General features: G+C 38.3%; 1 protein-coding gene across 1 annotated transcript; it reads left to right on the top strand.

Annotated features, from left to right (window-relative positions):
* Positions 1 to 2,690: 2,690 nt before the first annotated feature.
* Positions 2,691 to 10,511, top strand: LOC139716979 (RNA transcription, translation and transport factor protein-like). Its single transcript, XM_071628500.1, has 7 exons — positions 2,691 to 2,763; positions 5,271 to 5,395; positions 5,862 to 5,961; positions 6,913 to 6,993; positions 7,389 to 7,540; positions 8,473 to 8,521; positions 8,867 to 10,511. The coding sequence occupies exons 1-7, from the start codon at positions 2,706 to 2,708 to the stop codon at positions 9,019 to 9,021; spliced, it is 720 nt and encodes a 239-aa protein (XP_071484601.1). The 5' UTR covers positions 2,691 to 2,705; the 3' UTR covers positions 9,022 to 10,511.
* The last annotated feature ends 1,311 nt before the right edge of the window (positions 10,512 to 11,822 follow it).

Genomic DNA, 11,822 nt, shown 5'->3' with positions numbered 1-11,822 from the left:
GCAAATGACGTGTATAGGAAAAAAGTTTTACCTGCACTCTCAAAAATTGTAGATAACCTTGCCCATCACGACATACTACATGAAAACCATGTAATTTGGCATACAAAGGCCCTTATCTGTCCCAGTATGTGTATGTACACGTATACGCCTAGAAGTACTGATCCTTTATTTCATCAATTAAATTTAGTGTTCTCAAATTAAATGATATCAATGCATTTCAACATCAGCAACATCTATACGAAAAAAAAAAGGCTTTCAGCGCAATTTTCTACTGCCACTTCCGGTTTCATCAGCTAAGGAAGCAAAAAGCCCCCCCCCCCCCCCGACCTCAACCTTTAAATGATAATTTTTCATGCAGCATAAACAAAAATATTAAAGGAGACCTCGGGATGATTTTCAGACTTTTACATTTGAAAAACTATAAATTAGTTACACTGAGTACAGAGTTTCAGAATTTATAGTGATTGGGATGAGGAATAAGAATGTTTTCAAAATTTATAACAAATTCATTAATTGCAATGAACAAGGATGCTGACATGGCAGCCTCACCATAAGAATGCATGAGTTGGGACTCAAGGAAGCAGAACAAAAGAAGAATTAGGCATGCATAGATTCTGCACAGGTGAAATTGTATAGAATAAGTATTGTCATGCAATTACACTGCTACATTTCTGAAATATGTGAGGCTCCTAAGTCATCAACATTGTTCAGTGTAATTTGTTTAAGATTTTCAGAGTACTATAGTGATGCCTCTGTTCGAGGACCGCAATAAATTCCACAAATACTTAGAGCTGTCGATTTATGTACTAGAAAACATGATGTGAAATTATGAAAATCGTCTGGAATGCCCCTTTAATTCATATCCAACCCGTACACTTGCGACTATAAATTATATTATCCATCTAAAGAACCCATGGATCTTGATGGCTCATAAATCTTCAAAACACCAGTGGCCCGTTGCATAAAACTTACCGTTGAATTTCAATGGTAACTGCCGTCAAAATTAGGCGTCACAGCCAATCATCATCAAGGATTATAAAATTTACCGCTGATTTGAAGACTTACCGCTAGAAAGGAGCGGTAAGTCCAACGGTAAGGGTTTTATGCAACAGGGCCCAGGGGCCTGTCTTATAAAGACTTGTGATAGAAATCATGCAATCACAAGTTTTGTGAGAGCCGCAATGCAAGTTGCGATTGATTTAGGGACTTGTGATTGATTTGAAGGCTTTATAAGACGGGGCCCTGATGTACAATTGGAATGCTCTCGCTAATTATTGTAAAAGCAATCTACATTTTTTCAAAACCTTTTAAAAGAAAATTTAAATCGTAGATGAATATTGTCCTAGCTTGAATGAATATATTTGTAAGAAAATATATTGAAATATAGTGTAGTATTGACAACTACAACAGATTTTTGTTGTTATGTTAATTTACAGTCCCTTTAGTAGGCTCTACTATTTTTTTTTTTTAGATCAAGACACTGACGGGCCATTCATGCCTCCCCGCCCTACACTTGCACCTTTCCATCTCCCCCCCTTTTTTTTTTTTGCGAGTAAATCCTTGAGAATTGTTTTCTAGTCGCTTTGTCAGGAAAGGGCTGTCACCTCGCCAAAAGTTATTACGTATTTGTGACGGCTTAGTGCAACTTGGAACAATCATGAATGTGAAAATGCAACAATTTACCGTATTTTGCATCTAATATGATTCACTAAATTTGTTTGAACGCTTGATCTTGCTTAGAAAACGTCATTTCACCAAAGTTGATGTCATTCTATTTTCGTTTGTGCATTGTAGGCCCTATTCTTGAAAAAAAAAGTTGCTGAAATAAATTCAAATTGAAATTGAAAAAAGAATAACAAGATCATGTATTGCACGTTTTTCCACTCTTTGTGTGACGCACATAATCATCCGAATGTATAATCCGGGTTAGCAAAGAAACAGTTTTATGCTCTATTAATAATAAATTCCCTGTGCATATACGGTTAAGTAGGCCTATTCCTTTTGGTTGAGTTTCAACCAATGTCATATTGTACTCAGGCCTACATGACGTGTTCGCATAATGCATTTTGACAGGTCTGTATTTCATACATTTCAACTGTCGGCTTAATACTGATCATTTGTTTAATGTCAAAATTTTCGTGCACATGCTGAACAATCGACAGACATACAACTAATACACCTATAAGTTCCCTAAAGAGATGTGTTATCTCTACGATGTACCCAATTCAATGTCCAACTACACTGTAACGTTACTGGTACAATAGTGTCGATTTTTTGATGAAGATATCTGTAATAGGCATTCTAAATGGGCATATTTAACCAAATTTTGAGTTGCTATAGGTTTTCGAAGTTTAATTGTTGTTGTTTTTTTCACACTTGTGACGCTTTTCATGTACTATAGACATAGTCTGAGAAAGGAATTATTCTCGGTCTTGTGTTAGTCGTCACCTTGCACCTCTGAGCACTGTTGATCTCCATGTAAAACCACATTTGGAAGCCTTATGTTGTACATTGCAGCAATGCAGTGCAAGAGATCATCAGTGACCGCGATCTCAGTGATCTATTACAACACTAGCACTATCGCTGTGACGTGACATGACCTCGACGGCGACACGTTTTCATGTTGTTCGGCTTGCAATACCAGACCGCCGTCCTCGCGTCAGATAAAACGTGCATTAGCTGCACATCATTTCTCACCGGGAATCATGTTTCGACGAAAGCTGCAAGCTCTTAACTACCCGTCACCAAACATTAATGTTACAGGTAAGCAGCAGACAAACTGCAATGCTGATGATATGAGATGTGCTGGATGCTGGATGCGTGCGTGGGTTGGCGCTGGGCTATCAATAATGGCTGCAGTCCGACAAGTGCATAATGATGTTGGAAATGGCACAAAACAAATGCAGCCATCGTTGTCAGAGTTCAAATGTCCTGGCAAGGCCACGAGCTTACCCCAGTCTTTCGTAAAGTTCACTGCTTCTCTTACTGTATGCTACTTGTATCACATTAACAGTTATTCCTCATTTCCGTTATTGGCCTCTCTCCTGTGTAGGATCTTGTCGGTCAGAATTCTAGTGTCGTGCCCATTGAGATCATGACATGAGATGAGAGTGGGAAGCCAAAATTAAGCAACAATGCAACATTGTTGGTGACCAACAATTAATCAAATACTGTAAAAGTGGAAATTTTTGCAGTGTTCAAATTTTCGCGCATTTCGCGCAACCAGAAACTAGCGCGAAAATAAAAGCACGCGAATATTTTTGCTTGCCATATGTGCCTGTGCGTGATGTCTTGATTCCGCGGAATTAAAAACACGCGAAACTCTTCCGACCCGGCCAAGCGCGAAAAATTAGTCATGCGAAAATATCCACTTTTACAGTAGGCGAGAGTGACAATGAGGCATGTTGAGTTGTACAAGGGAGCAAGCAGGGGAGGGGGTGTGGGTGTGGGTGAGTAGATGGATGTGTCTGCACTGACTTTTAGTGTTAAATGCACTAAATTTATTACATTAATTATTTTGCAGATTTGCGGATACCATCACACTCTGAGCTTGTGATAAGCAAAAAATCTGGCAAGAGAATGGCGTATTTCTCGATTTTTAGCGCTTTTTCGGTCTTTTTCTGGACTTAATTCGTGTGCGCTTTGGAAAAGTGCCAATTCTGCCTTTTTGATGGCAAAGTATGGGATTTTGGATGGATTTTTGGGGTGACTAAGGTCAAGGGACTTTCTTGTTGTGAATGACAGTGCCATTATGTGAAATGATGTGATTTGCATGTATTGTGACAGTAGAATTTGCTGGCTTGTGATGAGTGATAAGTGTAAGTGACTGAATTCTGGTAGGTGACCAAATACTGGTAACCTTACCCTTTTTAGTATCTTAATTTCTTATATGAATGTGCAATCTTTTGGATTATGTGAGTGGCTAATCCGTGTTTCTAATTCTACATGTTTCTATGACCCCCGTGTTTAATAGCATTTTACAGCTAAAGAACTACAATGTTTTAATGATTTTTTTATCACATGTTCTGTTCTCTGCACACTACAATGTAAATTATTGCTTCTAAAAACAGTGAACTACTTCTTGCTTTGTTTGTTGTAATTGAGGAATGGTGCACACTTAAACAGAAATGTTGTCTTTTGTCAAAGATATCTAAACACCTGCTATTAAGAGTGCCTGACTTCTCCGCGGCACTTCTCCTTCTTCAGAGATTCCAACCCCAAACACCTTCTGATCTGGAGATTCTCCCGCCTGAATCCCCTAGCAAACGGGAGACTCGATCTTGATGTGCGCGAAGCGCGAAATTTCTTGTGGCGGGGTCCAGCTCTAGGGTTCTAGATGCTATTTCATGTTATCTAAGGTTTATTTTTCAACATACGATGACACTAAGTAAGAAATCATTTCAAACGGGAGAAATTAAGTCTCAAGCGGGAGAACAGGAGATTTTGCAAAAATGGGCTTTCGGCGGGAGATCTCCCGCCGAAAGCGGGAGAGTTGGAGTCTCTGCTTCTCTAACATCTCCATGTCTCATGTGCAGTACCATGCTCAACAATGCAATATGTGACTTGACATTTTGATGCACAGCTTTACTTAGTGACCAAATGCAGGTGTTATCTTACTCTTCGCACTGATTCATGACTATTCACTTATTCTATCAACAATTCAGTGATACGTCTCACTGAAGATGTCTCACAGTTTTCAAAGTTGTTTACATGAAAATTTCAAATGGTGACAGGTGACTGCATTAATAAAGAAATAAAGGGACTTTTATGTTTTCAATGGTGGTTTCATTATCACTAGTTGACCAATACTTGCAAAATTAACAATTCACAAAAATATTGCCCAATGTAGCACAAATGCATTGTGCTTGTATATCAGTCAAAGTGGGAAAATGCTAACATTTCTCTCTGAAAGGCATAGTAATTCTTTGTCATTCTTTCAATGTGGTTCTCAATCCCAGATTCAGCCACTTGTGATATTGCCTTTCCAATTGTCTGACATTTCACAAAATCTTATCCTTGCCAAATATGATATTTTAATACATGTTCCAGCGACCATTGCCAACATGTATTTGAATTTTTCATATGCATGCAGTCTAGGTGGATATCAGCACGTTGTTAAAATCAGGTACATACATTTATGTAAATCCTACTCTTTCAGACATTTCAGACAGATCTTATCTAGCATGAAGCATTTAGTTGAATTGAGTGCTTCTCTTAATCATTCATTCTCTTTGTGTTCTCATGTTTCTCTCCTGTCTTATCCCTGTAAGATGAAAATGTGTGGCGAAATCTCATTGAGTGGTTGGAAGATCAGAAAATCAGGTTGTACAAGATTGAGGACCGAGCTGAACTCCGCAGTAAAAGCAGCATGCAGTGGCCCAAGGCATTTGCCAAGGTAATGCTAATTTAAATATATTGCATGAAGTTGTGTATAAGCAATAGATATCAATGTGAGAAATGTAAACCTGAAGTCTTACAACTGTAATGTGCAAGTTGAAAGTTTTACTTGTAATGGACAGAGAATAACTGAAAAGAAAAGGTGGTAGATAATAATGCTTGCATGAAATGTGTGATCTTATTCTATCAAATTCTGATTTCTGTTCAATGTCTTTTCAAGCACTTATGCTCTTGTATTGATCTCAGAACAGGGGCTAAGATATTAAATTTGACATGAAATCTGTCTTGACCAATCAATTTTGATGTACAGTATGTGCAGCATTAGTGTTTGTAACTGTAACTGTAACTAACAGTCTTCATTTTGCTGGACTGACGATTGAGGCCTTCCTGTTTCCCCAAACCCTTCAATGGGATGACTCTGGTGCAGTAACTCATTGCATGATATTCATGCTGTCGTCTTTCAGTACATTCAAGATCTGCAGTGTCCACTGGATGGCAGCGACAGATTAGCAGTGTGTGACTGGCTACTGGGTCATGCTGTAAGATTGGAGTATGGAGAAAAAGGTGATTACATGAATGACAAGGTGTTTCTCTCTGTCATTTTAGTTCTTCTTCCCATGCTTTGCAGAAACCTCTTGAAGCATTACCTCTGTGAAGCAAGACATTTTTCTGAATTGGAACCAACAGCCTTTTTCGCACAGTATGAAATTTTGACAAATTACCACTGTCATTCAAGGCATATTGTGTAAACAAGAACTTTTAGGGGCATTTTGTTTTCACAAATCTTGCCTCTCAAAAAAAAAAAAAAAATAGATAAATAAATGCATGTGAAAATTTCTGGTTTTACAGTATTGGCACATTTGTGGTGGCTGTCATCAGTAATGGACAGAATTTGGGGCATAAGAGGATAGAATTTAAATATGAGTACACATTTCTGGAATATCTTATATGATGAGAAAATGGCATCTATGGTGATGCCATTGTCATCAGTGCCTGTCAGATAGATATTTCTAATCTTCTTTCAAATAAGAAATCCTATTATTTAAAAAAAAATCAACTACTTTGAGGGGCATGGTTTAAAACATTTGCCCACAGATGATTTGTCAATATTTCTGTCAAGAAATCACATCAGGGCAAATAGTTTTAACCGTGACGAGCAGTTGGTATTTGTTTTCTATACATCATCCAACTTAATTCAAGATATTTATGCTAAATTAGACATTGAAATGAATTTGTTGTGCTACCGGTCAGAAAAATGACGTATTTGATTTTACTATGTGCTAATTGATACGTGCACAAGGAATAATTATACGCGTCGTGAAAATTGCTAACTGACTGAGGGGCGGCATAGCAAAAACTAGTGACTGCACCTTTGACCAATCAAAATTGAGGATTCATCAGATGTGAGGTTTATAATGATAAATATTTTGTAGTCTTGCGTTTATGCATTAAACACCTGGCATATTATAAAGTCCAAATTCACACACAGTCATGTCTTTCTCTTCTTTCCTTCAGTTCAATTGTATAAGAGTTTGCCGGTTGGAGGTCAAAGTTCACCGGGGGTGGTAGCAGATGATCCCTTTGCTGGCATTGAGGGTAAGGCTTCTGATACAGAGATACGACTACAGATCTGTGGGGCAAATAGTCAGACTTCAAAACATAGCACCACAAGATTCTACCAAACTTCAAATTCTTACATTGTATACTAAAAATTTGTTGGTTTTTTTCGTGTCATGTCACATGACTAATGTTGGCTGCAGAGAAGAAGTGTGAAATAATGTGAAATTGACATCTTCCTGCAAAGTGTTAATTTTCATATAAAAAATATGTAAGCACTGAGTCTTCGTGATGATTTTATATCCACTCTTGTTGAAAGAAGAAATCATCTCCAAATGTATGGCACTGGCCATGTGTGCATGCACGTCAAGTATCTGCAGTGCCATTATCAGTCAATAACGACTGTGATTGTCATCCCTCTGAATATCCGTTAGTCTCCAGTCCAGACGTCAAGGCAGGTCTGGTATCCCTGTGTGCCCTGCTGAATATTCCACGGCATGTTGACCCAGTCGTTACGCTGGAGGCCATTAGCCTCCTCATCAAGGAGCGGCTGTCTGAGGAGGCCCAGGCAGGAGCTCTGGAGGAGGTAGGAAGATAATGCTTCTCTATCTCAGCTACCCCTATCCTGTATTCAAGCAGAATTCATCTCCTTGCACAGTGTCTAATTTCTAAATTGCAGAAGTCTCTGAATTTGTTGTTTTTGTGATTAAAGTCACCTGCCGTCTTCTTGAGTGATCACATGTAGGCAGTTGTTGTAGCAAACTGTTGGGAAGCATCGAGTGCCCCAGTGACGGACAATGTATGCCATAGACACAGAAATAGACACTGGAACTTCCTACTCAAGCAAGAAAGAAAAAGGCCATTTTTGACTCCATTTCACTCCATTGGATCACTACATTTGGAAAAACAGTTTTCAGCATCTTTTTTTTTTCTTTCTACAAACAAGAAAGAGGCATTAAAGTCAATAGTGTTCAACCTCTGTACGATATTAACCATGTTTTCTTCTCTGTGATTCTCCTTTAACCAATGCAGTGATAATGTGTCCTTAATGCTGTTGTAGTTTTCCCAAGAAATTTTATAGTGTCCTGTTAATTTGGTTTTGTTGTTCAGATGTAATGCTATGCTCCCTGTTGCAACAAGCACTTCATTTTTCTCAACCTTGATGCATGAAATTCAAAGGGATTCTATGAAATGACAATGCTTCTCCACTTTGGAAGATTAGTCACGACAAATGCGTGATCCAGATTTTCTGCAAGCTTGAATGAAATATAAAGGCTTTAGCTGTTGCACGTTCTACTTTTGATGCCACTAGGCCAACATGTAGCTTGCATTTCAGCATGGGAGTATGAATTACAGATGTGGCTCAGATAGTCATTACTATTTATTTATGTCTGCATTTGATCCTACAACAATGTCTTACTTATTCCCTGTGTTGCTAATTATATTAGTTCAGCTGTTCAATGCATGTTTGATTGAATGAGTTCTTAAATTTTCCCCCTTTCATCTTCATTCTACCAGGGTGTTGCTATCGACTTGAGTGACTATGAACTAGGCTTTGATTCCAAAGGTAAGACAGTAGCTTCCCGAATTGCGATCGCAGTAATCCCCACCCCCAGTAATAATGACCACTACTTTACATTCACAGCATGCTGTCTGTTTGGGTGTGACTATAATTTGGTGAATGCCAGATGCAGTTTGATGGGGTTCATAGTGTTGTAATTAAGTAGTAACCTCACACTATTCAAAACATTACTGAAACAGTAATTTAGTGGTACTGTTTGATATATCTTATGAAATTTGTTTTTTATGCAAAATAGTTCTTTATCTGTCAATTATCTTTAGGGTTTATTTCTATAGAGTGTTTAAAAAAGACTCACCAACTTCACAATGATGAATTTCTTCCTCCCTGTAGATCGAATACTGAATGATGCTGGCAGAATATTGCGTCTATTACACATCAATGAGCTCCGCGACCTCCAGACCAAAATCAACGAGGCTATAGTGGCAGTCCAGTCGATCACTGCTGACCCCAAGACAGACCAGAGACTGGGCAAGGTAGGACGGTAACGCCGACTCATCCTCGCTGCGGCATTCACATTTCACGAGAGCAAAAACAAAAAAAGAATGGATTGGCAGGAGAAGTTAAATGCATGCTTGTCAGGAACTTGCTTTATTTTCATTTTTGTTTTGCGGAGGTGTCCATAATTCGCAGGATTATTCCATCTTGCTGTACTGCCTCCTGTAGAGAATGAGGTTTCTGCTCAGAAGGATTTCCTAACTGACCATATTTGCATTCACTGAGGAGATGAAAGGCTCTGCTCAATAGGACAGCGGGGCAGCACCAAAGTACAAAACATTTAGATGGGAAAATGCGTCATGCTGTGGAACCCATGGATTGACTTGCTTACATTCTGAACAGGGAGACTTAGACGCAGTATTGCTACATTGCAACGTAAATGTCAGGAATGCGCCTCCAAGTTTTCCACATGCCAGTGCAACATAGATATACTGTGATCTGTGGGGGAAAGTTTACCGTGATCTGCATAGCCATATCTGTGAAGGCTCAAGCCATGCGAGTTGATATCATTCATCCAGATGACAACAACTTTCGGGTGTGATGTTTCCCCACGTACTTATCACATACATTTGTATGCTATATGTCATTCAGCTCACTTCTGCTTACATGATCAGTATTTTTATGCCTTCTGCATGCATACTTCTGTGTTTTGTTTTGGTTTTTTCTCTCTCTCTCAAGATTGTCACGTCTGCTTTCATGGCCATATGTCAGAAAGCATGATCAAGCATGAAGGTTTGCTTTAGATGACTGGTGATGAATTTGTAGTTGCAATGTCAAAATCTCCCAATTTCTCTTCAGATGTAGCAGGTTCTCTTCACTGTGAAGGCTTGAATGTGAATAACTGAAAGATATGTTTTATTTGCTACACACTTGATATCATCAGTTTTGCTTGGGAAAGCAGACAACGCAATATTGTGACGAACAAATGTAGCTGGCACCCCAGTGACATATTCGCTTTAAAAAAAATATGTACAGTTAAGCCATGTTTGTATTTTGAAAGTGGATGGAAGGAACTAGCATGTTCTGGGATGTGATATCTAAAGTCATACACAGTATTCATACACAAGTGACAACGCTATAATCAGGTTGACATTTTTTATACTGTATAAGCCGTTATTTTCGTGAGGGTTTAATTTTCACGAATTTCGTGAATCACAGTCGGATTGTGAATTTAATAACACGTGAGAATGTCACATTGCACTAAGGTAATTGTGCATTTCCTGTACTGTCGGTGTCAATTCGCGAAACTGACAGCTTATACAGTAATTTCCTTGCTATACAAAGTATTTTTTTAAAGTGTGACTAACCTCACATGATGTGAACTCATGGAAGGCCATGCCAAAGTTGACTCTGCACAGATGCAAAATCTGCTGTTGCAGTGCTCGCATAGATGATTTTTTACTGTGCTGAACCACTTTTTTTTTTCTCTCCGTTGTTGTCAGGTTATTGGCCTCCCTGTCACCAAATTGGCAACTCAAAAATTGGCTGTACATGTAGTTTGTAGTAATAAAAGATGATTGCGTTTGAGAGAACAGTTGTTTCTCATGGTACTCTAAATCTAAAGTTCAATGAATTTGTTATCTCTATCAATTTCTGTTTGATGCAAATACTTTCCCATTATGTACAAACAGTAGTACATCATTTTAGAGGTTTTCTGTGTAGGTGTGTGTGTCATAAACTATGATTTTGGGCAAAGTTTCTCTTTCAAAACTTTGTGTAGTTGGCCTCATGAAATTGAAATTAATGTTTGAATTTCTGTAACTTATAGATCCCACTTACATATATGCTTCTGGCACTCCTGTATTACAGAATTTATTTTTTGAAGTGCAGTACAAGCAGTAAACGTTGCGAGTGTTGCTTTTGGTGTCTCTGTCCCAAATATAGGGTGCTGGAGACATTGTTTTTCGGTTGTCTGTCTGTCTGTCTCATCCAGGTTTTGTTTAGTGATTAAGATAAACCATGCAGTGGATATCTTTGTACCTTGGCCAGGCATGCTCCACATGAGGTGTAGATGCACTGATAAGAGATTTGAGGCAAAATCCTTCAAACTCAGAGGTCAAAGGTCACTGAACTTTGGCAAGTAATTCCATTTTTCCAGGAATGTCCAGTAGTTCTGGTGATATAATTTGGTAGGAAAGGTAGAAATACTTAGAGTATAGAGTATAGAAATGATTTTAAATGGTCAGCGAACAAGGTCAAAGATCACTGTACTTTGACAAATGTGTCTTTTGCAGTCAGTACTTCAGCTAGACAGTGGTGATGATATATCTAGTTAATGGACAGGGTAGAAATAAACAATTATTTTCATGAACACGATAGTCTGTGATTGCTCAAAAGCCAAAGTCAAAGGTCACTTTTCTGTGGTTTGAAATGTCATTTTCCCAAACATAACTGCAATAGAGAACTCCCCAGTCTGCATTATAAAGGCTTTTATATGAAATTGTTGTAAAAAAGTCATCAGTTGTAGATTGACACACTTCAAGGTGAGTGATACCTCCAAACTCTGTTATTACAAATACACGGTGTATTCATAGAAAAGCTAGAGTTTGTGGTGATGGTTAATGAATACACTCATAAAAGATCAAATTTAAACGAATGAACAGTGTATATTTGTTTACATTTCCCCCATCAGCTTATGGCAGTGTGGTCAAAACATAAGTACAGCTGTAATTCACTTCTGTGTACAAAATGATAGTGCAGAGTCAAGCTTTTTCTACGTTGACCTGCTTGTGTGTCAATACTCATAGAAGTCTCAACATTATGTAATTTCAAGTATTCCTTATTCAACTTA

Source organism: Diadema antillarum, unplaced genomic scaffold (genome assembly GCF_040938485.1).
Source record: "Diadema antillarum isolate AM-2024a unplaced genomic scaffold, OU_Dant_1.0 scf00000007, whole genome shotgun sequence".
In the NCBI taxonomy this organism is placed as follows: domain Eukaryota; kingdom Metazoa; phylum Echinodermata; class Echinoidea; order Diadematoida; family Diadematidae; genus Diadema; species Diadema antillarum.
This window is presented reverse-complemented; position numbering and strand designations above follow the sequence as displayed.